Genomic DNA, 21,908 nt, shown 5'->3' on the forward strand with positions numbered 1-21,908 from the left:
GCAGTTAAATGAAAAAAAATGAAAAAACAACACATGTTGTCCTCATTTGACAAACCAAGAAAAGATTTTCTCAAAGGCGTATTAACTCCAAGAATCATTTTGGCTCCTTTAACAAAAATGGAACAAGTTTTTAGGGATGTTATGATTAAAGGGTCGCTCAACCTCCTGAATAGATGGTAAACTTAAAAACTGTTTAATTTCATCCTGCAGTTAGAAGTTGATAGCTGCATCCCCCTGCTAGAAACTTTATTGGCATGACCACTTGAATTGGCTCATAAGCGATGGATAAAAGTCTAATTAAAGTATAAAGCTTCTCACGCCAGTCATTTGATTCCACTGTTGCGATGACAAAGCCTTCATGTTTATCACCCCCTTCCCTCCATAACCACACAAACACATACAACTTCGTGCAGCTATACTTGTTAGAACATTGCACTGACTTCCAATCATTGCGGACGGCAAAACCTAAACCACTGGCAAACCTTAAAGGAGCTGCTTGAAATAGGAGTTCTTACTGCTATATTGCATTGGCATTAAAGGCTGTTTACTCATTAATTAAGCAGAAACAGCTTTTTTCCCCTTTGCTAATGTAACAGGCTTCTCGGGTCTCCGAATCCTAAGTTCTGGCTCAACAAGAGCAACTGTTGTTTTGCTTCCATTTTGACACGTTTTTACTTTCACTGAGGTTAGTCCAAGCCCAATTTCCATTCATTACCGTAATGTCCAGTCTGTACAGTAGCAGTGCTCACAAGGCATATAATAATGATACTTATAATAACACATTTTACTTCACTCTCTAGCCACCCAAGAACACCTAATAATATGTCATAAATAAAAACACCAACAATTACAATAAGACCAAGCATTAAAATAGATTTGACTTTTTAAAGGCAACAATGGCTGAGGTACCTTTACCATAACAATTTCTTATCCATCCCGAACCTTTAACTAACCTTTAACTAACCTTTCACTAACCAGGTCACACCTTGGCCTGAAAACTTTTGCCTCATTAGGACCTAGCTTTGGTCCCCATTTGGACCACTGGTCCTGAGAGGCTCAGAAAGGACTCAACGAGTTCATAAAAGTGTTGATAGACACACACACACAGGTTTGCACAGCTATCCTCAATAGGACTGTGCCTTTTCTGTGGACAGCATAAATAAAACCTCCCTGACTTTCACCATGACCAATTCATGTTTAACCATGATCCTAACCTAACCACTATTCATATCTTAACCTTAACCATGACATCAGAAATCAAGATTGGCCTCATTAAGATTAAACACACACAGACTCACACACCTAAACACAATAAAAAAAGAACATGTCAAGTCACCATATCGGGGCCGCAGGCAGAACCTTCGGCAGCTGGCATGAACTTGGTCTCACACTTCCTCCCGACACGGTGACACCACAGAGCCTTGCAGATATCCTGGAACAACATGAGACAAAGACAAAATGTGAAGTTGCATGAGACACTGATTATTTTAGAAGAGGGATGATCAGTATCCTCCTCACAACATAAACATAAACTGTAAACAAACTAGCGCTGGTAAGAACAATAAATTATGACTGCATTGTTGTTTTGCCTCTTGGGAGCCATGAAGACATGTTGATACAAAGTGGGAGACCACCGATTGTCTGAATAATGACTGTCTGGCAAGCTATCAGTGTCCAGGAACCTTGAATCTCCAAAATATTTATGCTTCAGTAGCTAGGATAACAACATTTAAGGGGAAAAAAAGGAGGAAAATACATGAAATGTTGTCCAACTGTTGCAAGGAATTATTCCACAGGCAACGCAATGAATCAGTGATAGTAAATCATGCACATCCATTGTTTCAGTTGCAAAATGATGGAGACAATGAAATGTTTGTGTGCATTGTTTTTACCTTCCAGTTCATTTGAACACATATATATGACAGAGACATTAAGAGAAGGAGATAGCCCCATTCAATAACAAGGCCCATCTGCCTCACAGATAAATCACAAAGTCATGACTGTGTTTCTCAGCAGTCGTCCAAAAGATTCTGCAGGGGACACCGGGTGGTTTCCCTGAATGCATTTCCTGAGAAACATGGCCCGCTGCATGTTACCATCGCTTCTATTACCATCTGAATGACTATATCAGATTGTGACAACTCAGTGTGGATGCTGACAGGCACCTCGGCCTCAGCTCATCGCTGCCAAGAGCCACCATGGAATTCATCCCAAGGCCTGTATTTGTCCAGCTGTTTTGGTAGCTCAGGAACTTTTTCAGCAGTTGAAAAATTGCAAAGCAAATGAGGGAAGATAAAGAGAGAAAGGGTGAGGTGAGGAGAGGAGGGAAATGAGAAAGAGGGGGAAAAAACACCCGTAGTTATTATTTTGCTTTTCGCCAGGGTAACCGAGCTCTACCAAACCACAAACGCTGTGGAGAGAATCGCTTGGCTGCTCCACTGGTACCTTATCTCGACAATGCCTGCCAAAAAGCTCCAAGAAATATGATTTCATTACATGATGAATTGCACCACTGAGGCTGATACTTGAGTGGGGTTTTTGTTATGAGTAACAAGTGTCTGGAAGGACAGTGATCGTGAGGGCTGCTTGGGGATTTTTGGGTCCTGTGCACCTTGCTGCTACCAGGTGCATCGACAGACATGAGACGTGAGAACAAAACCAAAACCACGAGGGAGCGATTCTCCGATGTCATATGGCTGAAATAATGCAAGGATGTTTCAGTGTTCAGAGGAGTAAAGGAGGATACCATCTGTCAATATCATGGATTCAAATCCAGCAAGTCTCTGTGACATTTCCAACCCTTGTTCTCAAAATAAGCTGACATGTTTTACAACAATGTTATCATATTCCATCATGCTGTTTAAAGAAAAAAAAAAAACCTAAATAGCAACTTTAAAAAATGGAAATGTGTCTCGTAACTTATGTCTTACAGTAAGTGCACACATGCTATAGTCTCACAGTTTTAAGTTGTTTTCAGACACGACAAATTGGACCGGAGTTTGTCGTTCCCCGATGACAACATCAGGAACGTTTCTGGTGATTCAAGTGAGGGTCGGCGCCTGGGAAGGTGTCGACACGCCTACTTCCTCACTGTGAAGTTTCTGGAAATGCTGCTGCTGTATTCTCCCATGGGTTCACTCGGATGTAGGAGCCTTGAATGAGTTTAAGTTGAATATACATTTTTGGTAATGATACAAGGTGTATTGGTTATATTTTGGGGTATTATTTAGATTATTTGTTATTTATGTTTATTTGTCATTATATTGATTCGGCAGAAAGTGGGTCACAAAGGATATGGGTGGGGGTTATATGAGCACCTGTTGACCTTTTTGAGGTTGGTTGGAGGAGAAGGTGAATGGGCCCGCAGTATTTTTTGTTGACCGCTACGCTACTTTCTATTTGATCACTGTAATTGCTTCAATTTAGGAGTTTGTGCACATTACAATAAGTTGATCTCCTATTTTGAACCGGACACAAGGGGGCTGGCAAGAAAAGAACAGGAAAATATCCATAGCAACGGACTCGGACATTTGCGTTCTCACATTCAGCCCCCTCTAGAAAACTTCAGGGAAATACCCGGACGTCAGTCCATGTACGGGAGCAGCTTTCTATCCGCTTCGAGGCAAAGATGTTGGCCAATTTAGTTTGGAGTCTTTTCTCAACGGTTGCCTCTTTGGTTCTGATGAAGTTTAGGTAGGCTGCCATGTTTGGACCCAAGACGATTTCTAATCCAAATGCAACATCATCAGTAATTTAAAACCCTTTTAAATGTCTTAAAACAATGAAGCAATCCAAATCCTGTGAGGACTCACACAGAGCATCTCAAACAACATCAGCAGTAATGAGACAATGGGAGAGGAACAAGAAGAGATTCCCATTGGCAACGCTCCAGTGTATATATAGTTATCCATCCCAGTGAGTATTCCATGGGCAGCATTGCAACTCTCACAGTTTAGTTTGTGTTGTTGTTGTGTGTGTGTGGGTGTGGGTGTGGATGTGAGAGATCAACTATGTATTTAACCCTAATCTTCTTCTAATTCTTCTTTTTTTCCTCTACCTCATTCTCCGCATCCCTTTCTCGATTTCTTTCTCTCTTTTTCCCAGGAAACAACTGCCCCCAGATGTCTCTTTAGCGCTGATTAAGCAGCTGCCAATGGGGGTAGTGAGAAAACCCTGGCACGGGATATTTACATTTGAAAGACTGATCCAAAATCAATTTTACCTTCTTAAAATCGAGGGTGCAGAGTTTGGCCTTCTCCCCAAACTGCCATTTGCACTGCGTGTCTGCGTCGTACAGCTCGCCAGGCAGCTTCTCGGGGTATGGATACTCCTTGACTGCTCTGGGCTCATCTGATAGGCACAGGGCCTGGGCAGAACTGGAGGAGAGGAGAACACGATAAAGAAAAAGAAAAGACAGGACAAAAGGCGAGGAAAGATGAGGGAGTGAGCAAAAGTGGGAATGAGTAAAGCAATAGAACGAGGGGAGTTTAGGTAAAAAGGTCAGGGAAGGAGAGAGGAAATAAAAAATAAATAGGGGTAACATTAATCATTAATATTAAAACAACTTCTGTGATATATAACATGCATGCAACAGTCAGATGTGTGAGTCAGTGCCACGCTTCATTAACGTGACGTAGCTCATATGTAAGTCTCCCTGCTGCACACGCAAGAAATTCCTCAACAGCGAGCATCAGTCCATTATTTTCCATTGTTCCCCACTTTGGAGAGTACCGTAAAGTGTTGCCATGGAGACATAACAAGTTGCCAAACTCAAACCCGGAGAGTAATGGCTTTAATGCATCAGACACTCAATTATGACAGACATAAAAAAAAAATCCTTGCCCATATCACTCATATCCGAACACCAGCGGGGGGTTTCCAATGTTAACTGATATCAGTGGTTACTATACAGAGATGTTTTACAGCTTAAACACAGCAGGCCCAGGGAATATAATACAAAAATATGCTGGAAAGAGCATGAAAAGGCAAAATATGTTGGAATGGTTCAACGTGCTAGTGAGTGGTCCTGATCGCTTTAGCAGAATAAATGTGTGCGTCTGAGTGTGTGTATGTGTATGTGATCTTTCATTGCTTTATGGGACCTATGTGTCTACAGAGAACAATGGCTGTTCTGCAAGTGCAATATTCTGATGTCCTGCGTTATTCACTTAATAAAGTATCTGAAAAATACGTCAGCATCAGCAGGCACCTGTGTGAGGCTCCGTCACACATTAAATTACAAGGTCAGTGGAGCTCATTTGCAGGATTTCAGGACAGATTCCCTTTAGAGCAGGTTTTTGGTTATTCGCCGATGGCACTGATGTGAGCTGGAAGCACTGAACAACCCATGATTATCATCAGCTGCAGATAAAAATAAGGAGTCTGTGAAGTACCCGTTGTTTTCTAGGATTCCCTGCAGCTCTGCTGAGTCATCTCTTCCTGATATAAAATAAAAACTAGTTATTTTCTTAATAAAATGGTTTGTTGACATGTCAAACACAAAAACAGTCAAATCATTTGATGTGGTCAAGTGAGAAAGTCTCATAAATCTCACTGACAAATGCCAAGGACAAGACTGGCAAGGGGGGCATTGGCCCTAGTGGAAATCGGATTTACTCCTTAAGTGCCCCTGTCTTGTCAAAAAAACAAGTCCCTCACTAACAATAGAAACAAGCATGATAATTTGTTAAGAATTTTTATTTCCTGATATAGATCGAGATCGGGAGGCTCCGACTCAATGGGTAGCATTAAGATTATTCTGTAAACCCCTCACACTTCAGGATTATTTGGGCAGATAGTCGGCTCCGATCGGAAACCGCCCCGCGATTGTCGGGAAGTGCAAATCGGGTTTAAATGGGCCAGATTATCCTCTAGTGAGCAGCGGGCCTCACTTATTCAGGAATTGTGCATGGATGTTGGACATATACTGTAATTGGCCCCTCTGAGTAAATTGTGGCCCCTTTATGGCCCCTGATTTAGAAAAATCCAAGATCCGCCACTGCCAAAATGGAATTTAAAAGGACTAACTCAACATTTTAGGAAAAAAGAGCCAGGCAGAACGATCTATAACATTCTCAAAACCAAAGTAAACATGCAGGTGAAGCCAGCAGCTGATAAATTTAACTCAACATGAAGACAAAAGTTTTACAAGAGAAACTGAGATGTTGGCTTCAAAGTGATCATTAGATCAAACTGTGTCTTTAAGTGTTATATTAGACTGTGGGGAAAAAAAATGTGGCCGCAAGAGAAATCTTGTGACTTTCATGTCTCACTGACTTTTTAATAGCGTTCCCCAAACAAAAACAACTCCAAGTGGCTTTTAAAGGAGATTCTGCTTCCCCTGCCGTGAAAGTTGTCCATCCATGTTATGCATGACGAAGAGCTACGATAAAGCTTCTGACTGTACAGTGTTGGCACAGAGCTCTCAGTCATGGCTGATCGAGGAGAGAGAGCGGTGATGTAGAGCTCTGTTGGCTGACAAAGCTCTTCCATCCAAAGCAGATGACGATCGGGACATTTAGAGTCTCAGTTAACTCAATGAGACACATTAAGCCAAAAATATTCCACTGTGATAACATTCTGATGATTGCAATTAGAAAAACACACAGTATTTTCTTTTTTATCATTCAGTGATTCTGCAGGAAGAAGGACCCTCGGTTGGTTCAGCGGTGCAGAGATCCCCCTCCGCGTGGCCTCGGGGGGGTGATGGGAGTTTAATATAAGGCTGACAGGTCTAACAAGGGTGAGGTCACTCCAGCTCTAATAACTCAGCGAGGAAATACACTGTCTGTCTCCAGCACTCTGAGCGGGGAGATCTGACAGTTCAGTTAACACACTGGTAAATTTAGTGGAGGGCACTGGCTCTGGGCTATCCAGTTTCAAGTACACACACACACACACACACACACACACATGCACGGACACAGACACATAGACGCTACGTCCATGATGCTTGTTTTTTCACTTGGGTGAGCAGGCTGCATGCATGAAAAATGTGCATTGCATGAACACAGACACACAACTTTCTCACTCACACACTTTCCCTCAGATTGTGTAAAACAACACTTACAGGCAAAAAAAGTGGCACCACATATCATTCAGCTTTGTTGCCATGTTAGCTGTATATTTCAGCCTCACACACTTGCCTGCCTGTTTGCCTTTGCTTTCACGAATTAAAGTTTCACAGTAATCATTTTAATATGAGTGCAGTTTTTTCACTTTCTCTTTGGACAGCGCAGCCATTTGAAGCTGATGTATTTGCTGTTGACATGTTCATCTATCAGTAACACATGTTGAATGAAATAAACACAATGCGTTAGAAAATGGGAACCCTCTTATTTAAACAATTCTCTTTTACAAACTGATACAACACGTTCTGTTTTGGTTGCCTGAGCACATAACAAACGCTGGCATGAGTATTTACTCCCACCTCGTCAATGGGCCATATGGATGTGATGCAGCCCCTTATTTTCTGAACACTTAATAAGACTCTTTAAAGGAGGGTTGCCCATAAATGTCAGTATTAACAACAAATGCTCCTTAAACCAACTCTGTTTGCGCTGTTCACCACAACAAAAGCACAGTGGTCATGGTAAATAAAAGAAAGGCTGCTTACTTGAGGAAGCGGCTGAGGTACTGGCGGCTGCAGGCGGACCAGGAGAAGATGCCGTTGTGGCCGGCTAACGTGGGGGACATGATGTTGCCCTCCGACTTCTTACAAACGTTACCCTCACCATCGTGGACCATTCCAAAACTGAGGAAGGAAAAGAAAAATATTTAATATGGTCCAGTTATGGTGATGACGCTTCATATTCAATTTAAGTCAACTTTATTTAAAAAGCACATTTAAAAAGTTGACCAAAATGTGGAATCAAGTCAATGTGGAATACAAGAAAATAATAAAATAAGGAACTAGACAAGCGTACAATAAAACAAATGCTGTGATGTGGATAGGGTTAGGGTTAGGTAACCCTAACCCTAACAACTTAAGGACACTCAAAAGTAGAAGAAGAACTATGTTGACAGAAGGGGAGCACTTCATTGTAAACGGTAGGCTGTTCCATGGGGCGGCTACAGTAAACGCACTATCCCCTTCACCACTTAACCTCGACCAAGGAACAACTAGTAGTAACTGATCAAAGGGTCTGAGAGATCAGGGAGTGGAAAGGAGCCGGAAGAGCTCAAATATTAGCTCAGGTATTTTGGGGCATTTAGTGCTTTAAAAACCAATAGAGGAACCTTAAACTCCATTGTCATATTATTGGCTCAAGCAGGAGAAAACAGTGCTGCACCACATGAATGTGTTTGTCAAAAGTCCTAACTTTTCATTACTGATGGACATTTAGGATCAGGCTGCAAATGTTTGCACATACATATAGAAAACATTTTACAAAACACATTATTTTGTCCCTTCTTAAAATCTTACTGCATGTTTAATGAACACACATCCGTTTTTGTGTGTCATTATGAGCCTGAGGGGGATGGAAACCCTTACTTGTGTCCAGATTCATGGGCGATGGTGAATGCCAGACCCAGGCCTGTGTCTTCATTAATGGTGCAACTCCGGTACTTGCTGCACATCCCACTAATCGGAGCAAAACCTGTGAAATCGGTGATGCAAATTTTACACATTGTAGATCACAGTTTTTATTACAATGTCAAGAGTTACTAGGATCCACAATAGTACCCAATACCTGCTGTTGTCTGCTCAATGACGACACGTCTTCATCCCTCACTTTAAAAACAATGCAGAACACTGCTGGCAGGCCTTACTGCTGTAAAGAAGACTAAACTGACAATGTGGCTGATCCCACACTTTCATTGTTTGACCCTCCATTGTCCCAACATCCTGCCGGTGTTACAGCAACCCTTGAGTGCACAACTGCGCCGCCTTAACAGGGCCTGCAACTGCACAGGCATGGTCGGGCAGTACTGGGACCACCTTAAGAGAGGGGCTCTCCCTCCTCCCACTCTCCTCCACACCTAATAATATTAGACCCATTGCAGCCCATGGGTGGTTTGACTCAGTCCACTGTTATTCCTATTTTACATTAGAATGTTTGCCTCTTACGTAAAAAAACTGTCTTCCTTCATTTAAATTCCTCTTTGTTGTGCCGCACTGGGGTTGATATTGATAGTATTTGATCAGTCAGGGCCAACATCACAATGAAATCAGTGGAAAACTTTCAAGCAGGCCATAATTTGGCTAAAAATCCCTCCACATGTTAAATAAAATATGTGACTCTGTGGGAACATCCCCAGATCTCTTGCTACCTTTCACTTCATTCCTCCTCTGTCTTTACTGCTTTCTCATATCCCTCCTCCTCTATTAAACTCCCTTTTTACTATTCAGCTCCCTTTACTGTGCGACTCTCTTACTGTTAACTTTCCCTCCGTCCCTCCTGACGTAGACACTGACACACACGCAGCCCCCCCCGGCCCCGAATCAAAATGGATAATTCTCATGGGGGCCTCCCCTAATGTCTTTGTCTCAGTGTCTGGGGGAGAATTCAGCCTTGTGTTTTGTTATTTTATGGTTTTATGGCTAAGTCATTCGTTATAGAGTGTAAAAACACTAAAGTAATGTTCTCATGTACATAACTAATGTAAATAAGGATACTATATATGTACATAAGCAGGCAGAGTGACTGTGAGAACTGACATTTTAGTGCCCAAAAAGAAGAGCATTGATATTAAATACTGCTTTTTGAAATATGGAGGCAAACATTGATGGATAGGGCTGTTATGCAGTAACCCTAAACTGAACTGGTAGCGCTAAGGGTCATTTTGGCTCAAACCTTTGGGAATTAGTCCAAGCTCACTCTTATTTTTGACTGCACACACACAAAACATGCACACACAAATACCTTTAAACTGGGCAATGGTTAAGGCTAATGCTAGTCTCAACACTTTGAAGTCAATGCTTGGTGTGTGTGGGTGTGTGTGTGTGTGTGTGTGTGTGTGTGTGTGTGTGTGTGTGTGTGTGTGTGTGTGTGTGTGTGTGTGTGTGTGTGGGGGACACAAAATGGAAGTTTCTTCTCACAGTGGGGAAACAACAATGTGTCATTACCGCAAACAAGCTGTTGTAAGTTTGTTAGAGGGTGTGTACTCAAGAAAACTGACTCTGAGTCTGTGTGTGTGTGTGTGTGTGTGTGTGTGTGTGTGTGTGTGTGTGTGTGTGTGTGTGTGTGTGTGTGTGTGTGTGTGTGTGTGTGTGTGTGTGTGTGTGTGTGTGTGTGTGTGTGTGTGTGTGTGCGTGTGTGTGTGCGTGTGTGTGTGTGTGTGTGTGCGTGTGTGTGTTTAAAGAAGTTGAAGTCTTTTCTGTGATGTGAAAACAGGATTAGCATGTTTCATTTTCCAAACTAGTTTTGTTGTTGCATCTGCATTATTATATTCTATAGTTCTGCATCTTATTAATAAAAAGTTGAAGAGGTCAAATTCCAGATAAATTAATCAAGCTACCCTTCTCATCCTCCCCCCCCCGTCTGCTGACAACTGATGAATTTTCTTTTTATCTGCTGTAAAACTTGATATTACTCCATATGTGATCCTGTGGGGTAGAAAAGATCTGAAAGCTGCAGATCTTTTTAACATCTGGTTTGGCGGGTGTGATCCTGGGTCACACCGTGTGACAGACGACAGGAGCATCTTCCCATAGAGATGCAGACAGCAAAAAAAGAATGATATATTTCTATCAAGAGCAACAGACAAAGAAAAATAAACACAGCTGGCAAACATGTGGCTTTCTCGGAAATAGTGAATTTAATGGAAAACACTCCTAAAGTCCCACTTCTCAACATTTGGAGCTTTTGCATTTGCCCCAACTTCTTTTGTTTTAACTCAAATTTCCCTTTTAGGCATTTTGTCACTGTAGAATCCTCCTCCATGTTTTTGACCAGCTCAATGATGGACAAGGCAATAAAGACATACCGAGAGTGTCACAGGGTTCATTCTTCCACGAGCAGATGTCAAGTCCCGTCAGGAGGATGGCGTGGTCGTGGTGGCGTCCCTCTCTGCCTCCCAGAGTGGACTGCCAGTGGCAGAAGCTGTTCAGTGTGTGGTCTGCATGGTGGTTGATCACCAAGCCGTCCTGCGAGATAAACCAGATCAAATGAGGCAGACAGAGAGAGACAATGTTGTCTTTATGGAAAACGAGCTGTGAGCGCAGAGTGTGGATTTCAGTGGAAATAATAAGTCAGTCAAATGAAATCACATCACCTAATCTCCTTCATGTCTTTCGACAATTAGAAGGACACACCATATTACATATACGTGCATTGAGATCAAATCAACTTTTTTTTTTACAATTTCACAGTTCATAGATATTTCCCATAAAGATCTCTGGATTATTTGGATAATTCCCCAAAATGTAGAAAAACGCACTCTCACAATGTTAAAGGAAGAGGAAACAAATCCCGGGTCCGCCTTTCTTAATCAAATCCACTCCAAAAGTGAATGGGATCTTCCTTGGCCTATGCCCCACCCTTCCGTGAAGTTTAAAGAAAATCTGTTTTTGCTTAATCTTACCAAAAGGCAGACAGCTGTGGCAAAAATTTGATATTTATTGCTCATTTTTGAATTACCAGATCCTTGGCTGCTTAACAAGACCATAGGCATACTGTATGTATGCTGAAGGCAGCATGAAGATGTAAGAGTGGACACTTGGCATTCTTACTTAGGAAAACTGAACTCTAGTAACATCACAGGTGGATAGAAACCTGAATCCCCAGTCCTTGAGCTGCTTTACACTTGACAGTACCTCACCTATTTCTTCATCCCTCTCTCCCTCGCTCAGTTTTTTTTTCTCTCATGCTGTCTTTCCACTGCCTGCTCTCCACGAGAATTTCCCTCCTCAATCTGGCAAACATCCGGGAAATGCATGCCCTATAATTAACCACTGTAAAAGTCCTTAGTTGTTAGGACGACCCCGGGAAACTCTCTGAGAGACCTGAGGGATCTGGACCTTCAGGTAAAACAAATAAACAAACAAATGATCACTTCCCAGGCCCCATAAAGTCACCATTAACAAAGATAAGGGTGGTTAAAGTAAGGATGTATATTAATAGTGATATTCTGGGACATGAACGATTCAAAATTGCTCGAATTTTCAAAAGCTTCAACCCCATCAAAAACCCATTGACATCATTCAATGCCATGCAGTGTATATAAAGATTGCCGGCTGTAGTGTAGGTTATATATCTTAAATCCTCTATGTTAGTGGATGGGAGTATAAATCCAATTTTATTTTTCCTCAAATATGTTTTTTGTCATTTTGTCAATAGGTAGTGCTTATGACAGGTAGCTATTTGGTTATATTCAGTTATTTGATGCTATAAAACGGGCTGAAACCTCATGATTGACAGCTGAGACTGGCTTGCGATTGGTTGAGCGTATGTTTCAACGGGACCTCGCTACCGTGGCTCCATCCCACAGTTGCTGCTGAGCAGACTCTGGTTCCAAATGCACAGTGATTGTGCACGGGGATATTTTGGCATAATTTTTGGATAGTGGAAGAAAGCAGAGTTGTTGTCGTGCATCTTAAATACAGTCCATGTTCGGTGCTGTTAAAGAGGATGACATTTTGGACACATGAAGATTTCCCCTGACAGTACTGACAGACTTTGGGATGCTCACCTGCTCTTCATCCAGAAGCACGAGACCCACGATCACTATGTTGATGTTCCCTCCTATTGTCCCGTCTTTGAAGAGACTGGAGACCTAGAAGACAAAACAAAACCAGATGCTATTACATATTGCTAATGCTACTATTTACGAAACAATTTCAATTTTTTTCAATCCATTCGTCAAAGTCCTGTCTCAATGGCAAATTTCTGCCTACAGTTTAACAGCTCTCCAAAGTGACTATAACAGCTGTTAACGACTCGTAAAACTTGGCTAAAACACAATCAAAGACATCATCCTACTGAGCACAGTCCCACATGTTTATTCCCAACCTGATTCCCTGTTATCCAGCTACACCAAGTGAGCACAGACATTTTCACAGAGATTTGAGAGGCTTGATGATAGAGTGTTATTCTGCCATCTGATATGCAGTTATTAAAGTCTTCAAACACCCCCTCTCTCTCTTAAAAAGTCCCTTAACTGTCAAAATGTTATGTCTGGAAAAATGCATACAGTGTCCAAAAGTACTTAAATAGTCCCTGTAGCATTTTTCACATAAACACAAGCTAACTGTTCACCTTAAAAACTTGTCTCTGTGTCTTCTTATTGTAAATGTGAAATCATGAGATATTTATGGTCAATATTTTGAAATGCACTTGAACTATATGGGGCGGCTGTGGCTCAGGAGATAGAGTGGGTCAACCACTGACCAGAGTGTTGGTGGTTTGATCCCCGGCTCCTCCAGTGCACTTGCCAAAGTGTCCTTGGGCAAGATACCGAGGCCAAAATTGCCCCTGACGACTTTGCCATGTGTGAATAGAAAATGTCTTTAATAGAAGAAGTACACAGCATATAATAGGAATGTTTGAATGTGTGTGTGAATGGGTGACTGTGGCCTGTAGTGTAAAGCGTTTTGATTGGTCGATTAATCTAGAAAAGCACTATATCTATTTATACAGTCCATTTATATTAACGGTAGGGTTGGTAATTTGTTTCTGCAACACTTTTTATCAGAATTGTTGAAATCCTCTTCACATCCTGATCATCAAAACATAAAGTTGGTAAAAAAAAAAGCCAGGGGCCCTTGCATGAGTGTAGTAAACATAATCATTTTATTCAGACCAAATTAAATGATTCGCCTGCATACCTGTCTGTCAGTAAGCAAGTCTTCACAAGCCAGAGAGACAGCCAGAAGTTAGCAAGCGAGGAAAAGTCGGCGTCTAGTGCTTTCATGAGTTTTTTGGGGTGTGGCGTTGATGAAAGGCCGATGGGAGGGGGTGGGCTGTATCTATTGCATATTTCAAAGTGTAGCCTCTTGCTAGCTTCAATCCAGGATTACCAACCCTGCTTTAGGAACAGTATTTGCACCATATTAAGTTCTGACAAATGTCAAATGTCAAGGAGACAATGCACCTTGACATTCCCGAAGAAACAACACACAAAGCCTTTGCAATGGTTTTGCTTCGGTGTGATCCCCACAGCCGCTGTTTCCAATCCAGCGTCTTGTACTCACACAGATATCTCACCATCAGTCATAACAGTTTGGACTTTGAAAGCAGACTCCTGATCTTTTGCCCTGGTTCATTCTCTCTTGAGCCTTGTGAATAACTCAGGTGCCACTCGCTGAACCTTTTTTATTTTCTCTCATCAGGAACACTCTCATTCGATCCTTATGTTCTTGATGTTTGGTCTTCTTCCGCACTGACTCACGAGAAGACACACGGCTGTGGTTTGTTACAGAACTCAAGCAAAACCCCAAAAAGGTCAAAGAGGCAATCCAAACCACTCACTTAAACTGAGATGTCCTGGAACATCAGTGTTTGATGGAGTTTCAGTCTTACACATGTCAACAGATTCAATGAATCACTGCCTCATAAAAGAAACAATCACAGCCCTTTCCATAGCGCTTCAGCACTTTGTGGTAGAGCCAATTTTTTTTAAATATGTAATTAAAAAGATATTTCTGAAGTCTGTCCAGGCTCGAGCGAAGAAAACATAAATCTATCTAAAAACTTGAAAAGCATATCAGATTTAGCTTTAAACTAATATTAAATAATCTTTCCCATGGGAGCGGACAGGTGGGGCAGGGAGTCGGGTGTTTTGTGTGAAACTCCACACTGTATTTAGGTGACTCCTCTGAGGGCAGGCTGTGACTACTCCAGCTTGGTTTCAACTAAAGGGAACCATGTTTTGAAAATAGATGGATTATCTTTGGATTTGTCAGTCACTCACTAAGTAGCAAAACGACCGTGACGGAATTTGCTTGCAGATCAGCTGCGAGGGACAGGGGTCACTGTAAGCGCTGCGGCGGTGATCTCACCCAGATATCGGTTTCATGTTGTTAGATACGCTCTTTCTGATAAGTGAGAACAGGGTCGTCCAGTCACTAAGCTCTAATCGATGGTAAACTTACTTATGTGTGGCAAATCAATTTGTGCCGCCCTTTTTTTATGCAAAAACAACAAGTTTGAATTCAGGTTGTAGCCTTGAAAGTGTGTAACTTGCCCAAACCTAATTTGATAAGTGAATATATTCTGTGTTACAATATTGTTGAAGCTATTTGTAAATGTTAATTCTTACATAAAGCTGAATAAACGCTGTATAGCCAGTAGGAAACATGCTACATAAGTGCGCTAACTTGTTCACACCAAGTAAACATGCTGATATTTAGAAGTTACTTTTAAATTGTTAATGATTTTTGGTTAGCATGTGAACTCACTGTACAGCTTAAGCTAATGGGAACGTGATTAGTTTAGTAAACATCTCATACCATAAACCTATAATCAGTTAAAGCCCAAAATACGGGTTAAAGAGAGCTGATGGTGATGACACATGACCTCATGATGCCCAAAATTGGCATAATGCACGCCTAGCAGCTAGTCATGCCCACCCCATAACTGAAGCCCAATTCATGCTTCTGTGTCGAAGCTACGCCGTAGCCTACGCGTGGACGTGTACCCAATGCAGAGCCCTACACCGTACCCTGATGTGCACCTCCCCAAAAATGTAACTGCATGTTGAGGTGATGCAGACCAAGCAGACTCACTGCCATTTTCTTTTCTTTGTTGCAGAAAAAGTAATTGCTCTTCAACATCTATCAGCTCCAGCTCCAACACGATCCGCTTAGTAACACTTGCCATTGTTCTGAAGTAAACAGAGATGCCAGAGAATTTGGAAATAAGCGGACCAGAAACCGGAGGCATAGAAACTCTGCTGCCACTAGCATTTCTGCGGTGTAATTGTAGCACGACTCACACACACCTACGCACAACTATGAATGCTTGGCCCCGTGCATAGGCTACGTGCGTACTTATGGCATAGCTTTGACACAGAAGCATGAATCAGCCTTAAGCGAGAGTGGAGGCTGACAAATCACAACAGAGAGGGCAAGCTGGCCAATCAGAGCAGCCTGGGCTTTATCTGGATGGGGCCCATAAAGAGACAGGAGCTAAAACCAAGTGTTTCAGACAGAGGCTGAAAAGAGGAGCTGCAGCAATGGAATATAAAGAAAGTTCAATGCGTTTTCTGAACATAAGAGCATGCACATTTTTCAGGTGATAACCCAAATCAAAATTAAGAAACTGAACAAAAGCATATGCCTTCTTTAACTTTCTCTCACCATATTAAGCACAGTAAGAACATATGTAGTTATGTTCTCATGGCCGTGGTTATCCATCATCTTTCTGTCCACCACCACCAGCGTCTCCACGTTGAGCTTCTGATTGGCTTCGTTCTTCATCAGCACTGCCCTTTTGTTCCTGGGGATGAACTTGTACTCGTCTGGGAGGATAAACACATCCTCCTCTGGAGGTTTGGGCATGTCTGGAAACAGATCGGGGAGAGATAAAGGGAATGAGAATGAATGAACTTGTTAACTGTTTGGAAGCACAAATGATGTGGTGACAATTGAAGCAAACTAAATGAAGCTTTATGCATAACACACTGTGGCTGCAGAGTAATTAAGTATAAACTCAGCGACAGTGGGTTGTAGGTGATTGATGAAAGAGAAAACAATAGCGCATACAATAACAATTTAATAGCAATTCTAACTTCTATTACAAATATACAATCAGTCTGTCCCACAGCTGATTATACTGTATGTTGCACAAGAGTTGAAATGAACCTGCAGCCACTTGCCAAAGGGTCACCTTTGCTTGTGAGTGTTAACCAGCTATTCTGGCAAGTAGCTGACAGCCATCCGGATGATTTACTATACTCTCACGTTCATGACTTGATGTCATGGATAAACTGCAAACTGAGCTTTCTTACCACTGTTGACTCTGGCAGTGTCACTGTTATGCTACCATTAAGTTAAGTGTGAAACCACAGTGTGTAGTGTAATGTACATTAGCAGCACATAAAGCAAGTCAGATTTTATTGATATGCAACTGTTACATGAAAGCTTCACATTCTCTGAGCAGATCCATTTTGCTGTCAACAAAGTCTTCAAGGATCAGTTTCACGTTCTGCTGTCATAACACAACATGTTAGATAATGACGGAGAAAGGCCACAACGTTTCTTGACGAATTAACAGACGTAAACGTGAACCAAGAATGAACATGTCACTGTTTTAATCCACTTTGCAAACAAAGGTGATTTTGAATGGGGGACGGGCATGCTGTGTTAGGTTATGCAATGACGTAAATTGCAATGAATTCACAATACAAACTTATTGTGAAAACTTATCAGCACTTTAAGTGACTTCGACAAACACAGACAATGTTGACCTCAAATGCAGTTTGGTCTACGTGAGAACTCCCCTTTTGAAACTAGAAGGCCATTCAGGAGAGTGCATACCTCTTGTTGCCTCTGTGAAAAACACCTCACATTCAAACTATGCAGGAGGTGCATAGTAAAAAAAAAAAACAGCCAGCCTTCAACCATTGTGGCCTTTGACATTATCGCCTCAAATCTCGTCTTTCATGTTTTCAAGTTATCAAAACTTTCACCAATCACTGTCTGACTGCGATAAACCATCGAGGTTCAAAAGGTTGCTTACATAGGGGGAAAGCAGGTGAGCGACCAAAGTGCCCTTTTTGACTAAAACATGGCACAGGTGCTCGGTGATGTCACTGCGCGGGAATGTAAACACCAGTGTGTTTTCACAGGGGACGGACAGCTGGGGTTCTGCAGGGTAATGGCGGCGGTACCAGTCCAATCCCTGCCTGCTCGCTCTAAAATGACCCCTGTGACACCCGCAAAGTTAACTGATCTCGTGGAAAGTTTCTCGAGGGCAAACATTTGTCACGGTGTTTAAGTGAATATAAAACGTTTCCCATAACCTCTCGCAGCTGAAGTCACTAATGAAGTCAAGCATCAGGGTAAATAGTGAAAATATAGTTAGCACATGTCATCATGTGAGAGTCACATTGAAACCTCCTTGAGTAGGGACATTTGGACTGACAAGGAACATTTAAAATCAACTTTCTAACTAAATAAGGTTGCTTTTACTTTTCACCTTTTGTGGATGAAAACAGCCTTGTTGTATTTCTCCTCAACACACACACAGGGACTAATAATGTGTAATTTCCTGCACAAATACAGCCTGTGTTGTAGGTGATTTCTACACTCATTAGCATTCATGAACATGGGGACCTGTTCTCTGGGAGTGATGTGGTCTCTGTTCCCATTACACCCAACCAACCACAACCCCTGTGAGGCCGACCGCTAAAAGAATTAACCCGTAAATGTCAACAAACAGAATTACTATCTTGTGTCAATCTTTTCCTTTTCTGTGTGAAACTGTAAGTGGCGAGATAATTCCTCAAAATGTGCCTTAACCTCTTACTAACTTAGTTACATCCTGACATTTAACACTTTATATTATGACACGGTCTTAAATGTGTAATGTGAGAAGTGTGTCTATGTGGGAACGTTGTTCTTTCAGTGTCAAATGTTAAACCATTTTTATTTGAGGGACTGGAAATGGTGAAAAAAAAGGCTAGATGGTAATTTTAGAGCAAAATTAGTTTCATTTAGCGAGTAGAAGACGATCAAATGGCAAATATCTTTTAGATGGAGGAAAATATGTGAGGAAGATAAATGTCACTGTCAAATCAGTTGGTGAAATATCTAAAAAGTTCAAGCACTGCTCTTGTCTTTTTACTTTCCATGTCCCGAGGGCTTAGTTTGATTTATCGAGCTCAGAGAGAGAAACAATTAAATGTGTGTTACACCGTTAGCAGAGCAGTACACTCTGTCTCCCTGATCACTCAACATGTGCACGAGGAACAATCGCAGGAATCTTTAATGCGGAGGAGGCCCGTCACTGTGCACTAATGCTGCACGTTATATGTGGACCAGAATGAGAAACAGCCCTTACATACATTTCTTCCGTCTCCCGCAGAAGTGCTGCCTCTGCTTATCCCCTTGTCTGTAGTCGCTGTCGTGGCGATGGCCGCCGCGGTGAAGGTCACTGCCACGGTGCTCCGCCGGGTCGCCATCGCTACTGCTGTTACTGTTGCCATGGTGGTAATGGTGGCTGTGCCTTTTCTGCTGGTGCTCTTCATCAACCGTGTTGTAGGTGGCATCTCTTGTGGATGTCTCTGTGACAAAGTGTCCGTGCGACCCGAGAGGGGTCGGATCTGCCGACCTCTTGAGCAGGGCCCTCTGCGGGTGACCTCTCCGCTCTGTCTGCAGGTCCCTCTGGCTCCTGTAGAGGATGTGCGGCTGGTGACTGGAGGGTGCTGTGAAGTTCTCTCTCTGGGCGAGGCTGAGGGACACGGGTCTCAGGAAGTAGTCCGCATCCTGCGTTCTGATCAAACCTGACTAGAGGCAAAACAGAGAGTTTATTAGTCTTTACATTAATGGCTATTATACCTAAAATGCTTTTCAACAGCTCGTCCTCGTCCCCGGCAAGAAGCCTAATGGGCTGCAGTCATATATAACCAATGAACAAAACCTTCTCCAGCTATTCGTTTAGCTCCCGCAATCTGTCTCTGTCAGCAATTAGTCAGGATTTGACTGCTGGGTCACTCTGAACCTGACCCTCTTAAACCACTGGCCGTGTTTCTTCATGTTCAACATCTGTTTTGCTGTTCAGTGTCAGAAGTTATCTGAGCCAAATCTAAATAAGGACAGGTCAGACAGAAAGAGTTTCAAGCCAAAAACAAAAAAGGGGCAGAGTGTGGATGAAAATAGGAGGCATCTCTAATCTGCATTATACACTGGAGGTTCTCAAGGTTTAGGCATTACTCACTTTATGTTCGAAATCTAACAAAGAAAATAGCTCGACAAAGGTTATCTGAGTATAATATGTAACAAACGCTTTCTAAAAGTGTGTTCTTAGATGTTATGAATGTTCCTAACTCCTTAAAAACTGCTGCCACTTAAAGTACCAGTGCCTTAAGCTTTTGATATAAGAGGATAAGTTGTGGGAAAACCTATTATAAATCCCGTAAGAGCTGGCCGACAAAAAAATTCTTCATTTGACCTTATTCTCTCTATTTCAGCCTCGGTCTCTTTGGGAGGAAGAGAGAGACATTTTCAGCTTTCATATTCCACTTTCAATAAACCTCTATCAAAACAGCCGACTCAGACACTGGGAGATTATTTTCTCTCGCTCTCTGCCTCTCTTTGTCTCGCTCCGTCTCTCCAAACACACACCACATCTGTGTTGACAGTCAACTGGCACGTAGCGTTTGGACCGTAAACCGCGCTTGGCAGTAAAATGTGTTTAATTGACTACAGTCGGCTTTTGTTTTTTCAGCACGAGTGGGAGATTCTTCATCGCCGCGGCCTGATACAGTGGCAGCGGCGCAGTGTGTCCTGTTGTGATTGTATATGTACAACATGTGTGTCTGTGTGACAGTCCCAAGACAGTGACAACAAAGGGTGAGAGACATTTGGAAAGACAGAGATTATACATATGTGATTACAATGTACAATGTGTCTATCTATATGTTTATTACAGTGGGAGTGTCCCTAGCATCTCCTGGAGATGTATCCAATGTAGATACAATGATTCTCAGCACGGACTAACCTCATTTCATCATCACTCCCGAACCCAGGCCTCTACCTCTACAGCTTTGAGAGTGCACACAGGAATCTGCAAATGTGTATTCTGACTCTGTGTGTCATTTAACTTGTAAACATGTAATAAATGTGTTTGCAACTGTATTGAGATTTGTACATGTGTAGAGAAATCTGCAAACACATTCACAGATCAGTGAATGTGTTCATAAATCATACATAAATATTTGTGGCTGAAAAGGCTTTTAATCCAAGAGCTGGAAATGCAGACAAGTCATCAATTACAACTCAGACGGGCCTTGCAATTGGATGTCGTTTCACACAAGATTCTTGCTACACTTCTGCCACGGCATATCTGCAAAGGGGTGTGGGGATTTGTGGAGTTTTAGAGCAGCTAAAACTGAGAAGTTTGGAAACCCTACTGACCCTATTTTAGACTCTCACAACTGCTTGCTGATTGGGTCTTTTCTGTCACGACGTACCGTTTGCCGCTCCGTCATGCTCCTATCACATGACCCTCCTCCGGAAGGAAGCAACTGGCACTAGCCTCGGCTTCCAGTGTAGAACGCAACATGGATAATCAATTGCAAGAGTTGGTGAGCCTGATGTCTTTGCTAACAGCTGTTGTGCAGTTAAATTCTGCATTAATTCAATTCTACACAGGTACAACTGCTTATATACGTAGGAGACAAGGTGTTACTCGTGCAATCTGTGTGGTCACGTGACATGCATTAACAGGCTTGTGAGTATGGACAGGGACGAAAACTGATATGGCGCCAAGCACTCACATGGACATTGTTTTACTTTGAAGATGCCGTTCTTAGTACGGATGTAGCCTGAAAGTGCTCAACTATTCCTGTGCATGATGGCTGCTGTCAATGACACAACCTCTTTGAACAGTCCACGGGTAACATTTACGGTTCTTTTTTAAACGCATGCATTATTCGCTCTAGAGCAGCTACGTTAGCGTGTTTTTCTCACACTTTGCATTATCAAAACAACAAACAGAGAACTAGGAGATTTAAGTTAACATGCATACGTCTATTTGACTGTCAAAGCAGTCCGTGGCTCACGTTCGCTTGAATCCCACTGTTAGGTTTTATGCCTGAGCCACAAGCCTGTGTGGAGCAGTCGCTGTTTACAAGTGGTTCTGCGTCAGATAATGATCATTTCCCACGGTACAGTAACTGGTGTTTGACAGACAGCAAAACAGAGACACGAGAAATATATTTGGAGACATATTTACGACCGGAAACAAACTTTTTGGCCCAGTACTTATTGAGATGATTATGATCTTTTCAACACTTTAAAAAAC

At 42.2% G+C, this 21,908-nt stretch overlaps 1 protein-coding gene across 1 annotated transcript in view; it reads right to left on the minus strand.

The window, feature by feature from the left end:
• The window catches only part of LOC118114263 (A disintegrin and metalloproteinase with thrombospondin motifs 16), a 59,700-nt gene that overhangs the window by 25,073 nt on the left and 12,719 nt on the right, over positions 1-21,908 (minus strand). Inside the window, exons 4-11 of the mRNA XM_035164613.2 lie at positions 18,949-19,390; positions 16,241-16,443; positions 12,634-12,717; positions 10,930-11,089; positions 8,495-8,600; positions 7,616-7,753; positions 4,223-4,376; positions 1,337-1,432 (exon numbers count right to left, since the gene is read on the minus strand). Coding sequence (XP_035020504.2) covers positions 1,337-1,432; positions 4,223-4,376; positions 7,616-7,753; positions 8,495-8,600; positions 10,930-11,089; positions 12,634-12,717; positions 16,241-16,443; positions 18,949-19,390 — 1,383 coding nt within the window. The remainder of the gene's footprint in view (positions 1-1,336; positions 1,433-4,222; positions 4,377-7,615; positions 7,754-8,494; positions 8,601-10,929; positions 11,090-12,633; positions 12,718-16,240; positions 16,444-18,948; positions 19,391-21,908) is intronic.

This window comes from Hippoglossus stenolepis, chromosome 8 (genome assembly GCF_022539355.2).
Source record: "Hippoglossus stenolepis isolate QCI-W04-F060 chromosome 8, HSTE1.2, whole genome shotgun sequence".
Classification (NCBI taxonomy): domain Eukaryota; kingdom Metazoa; phylum Chordata; class Actinopteri; order Pleuronectiformes; family Pleuronectidae; genus Hippoglossus; species Hippoglossus stenolepis.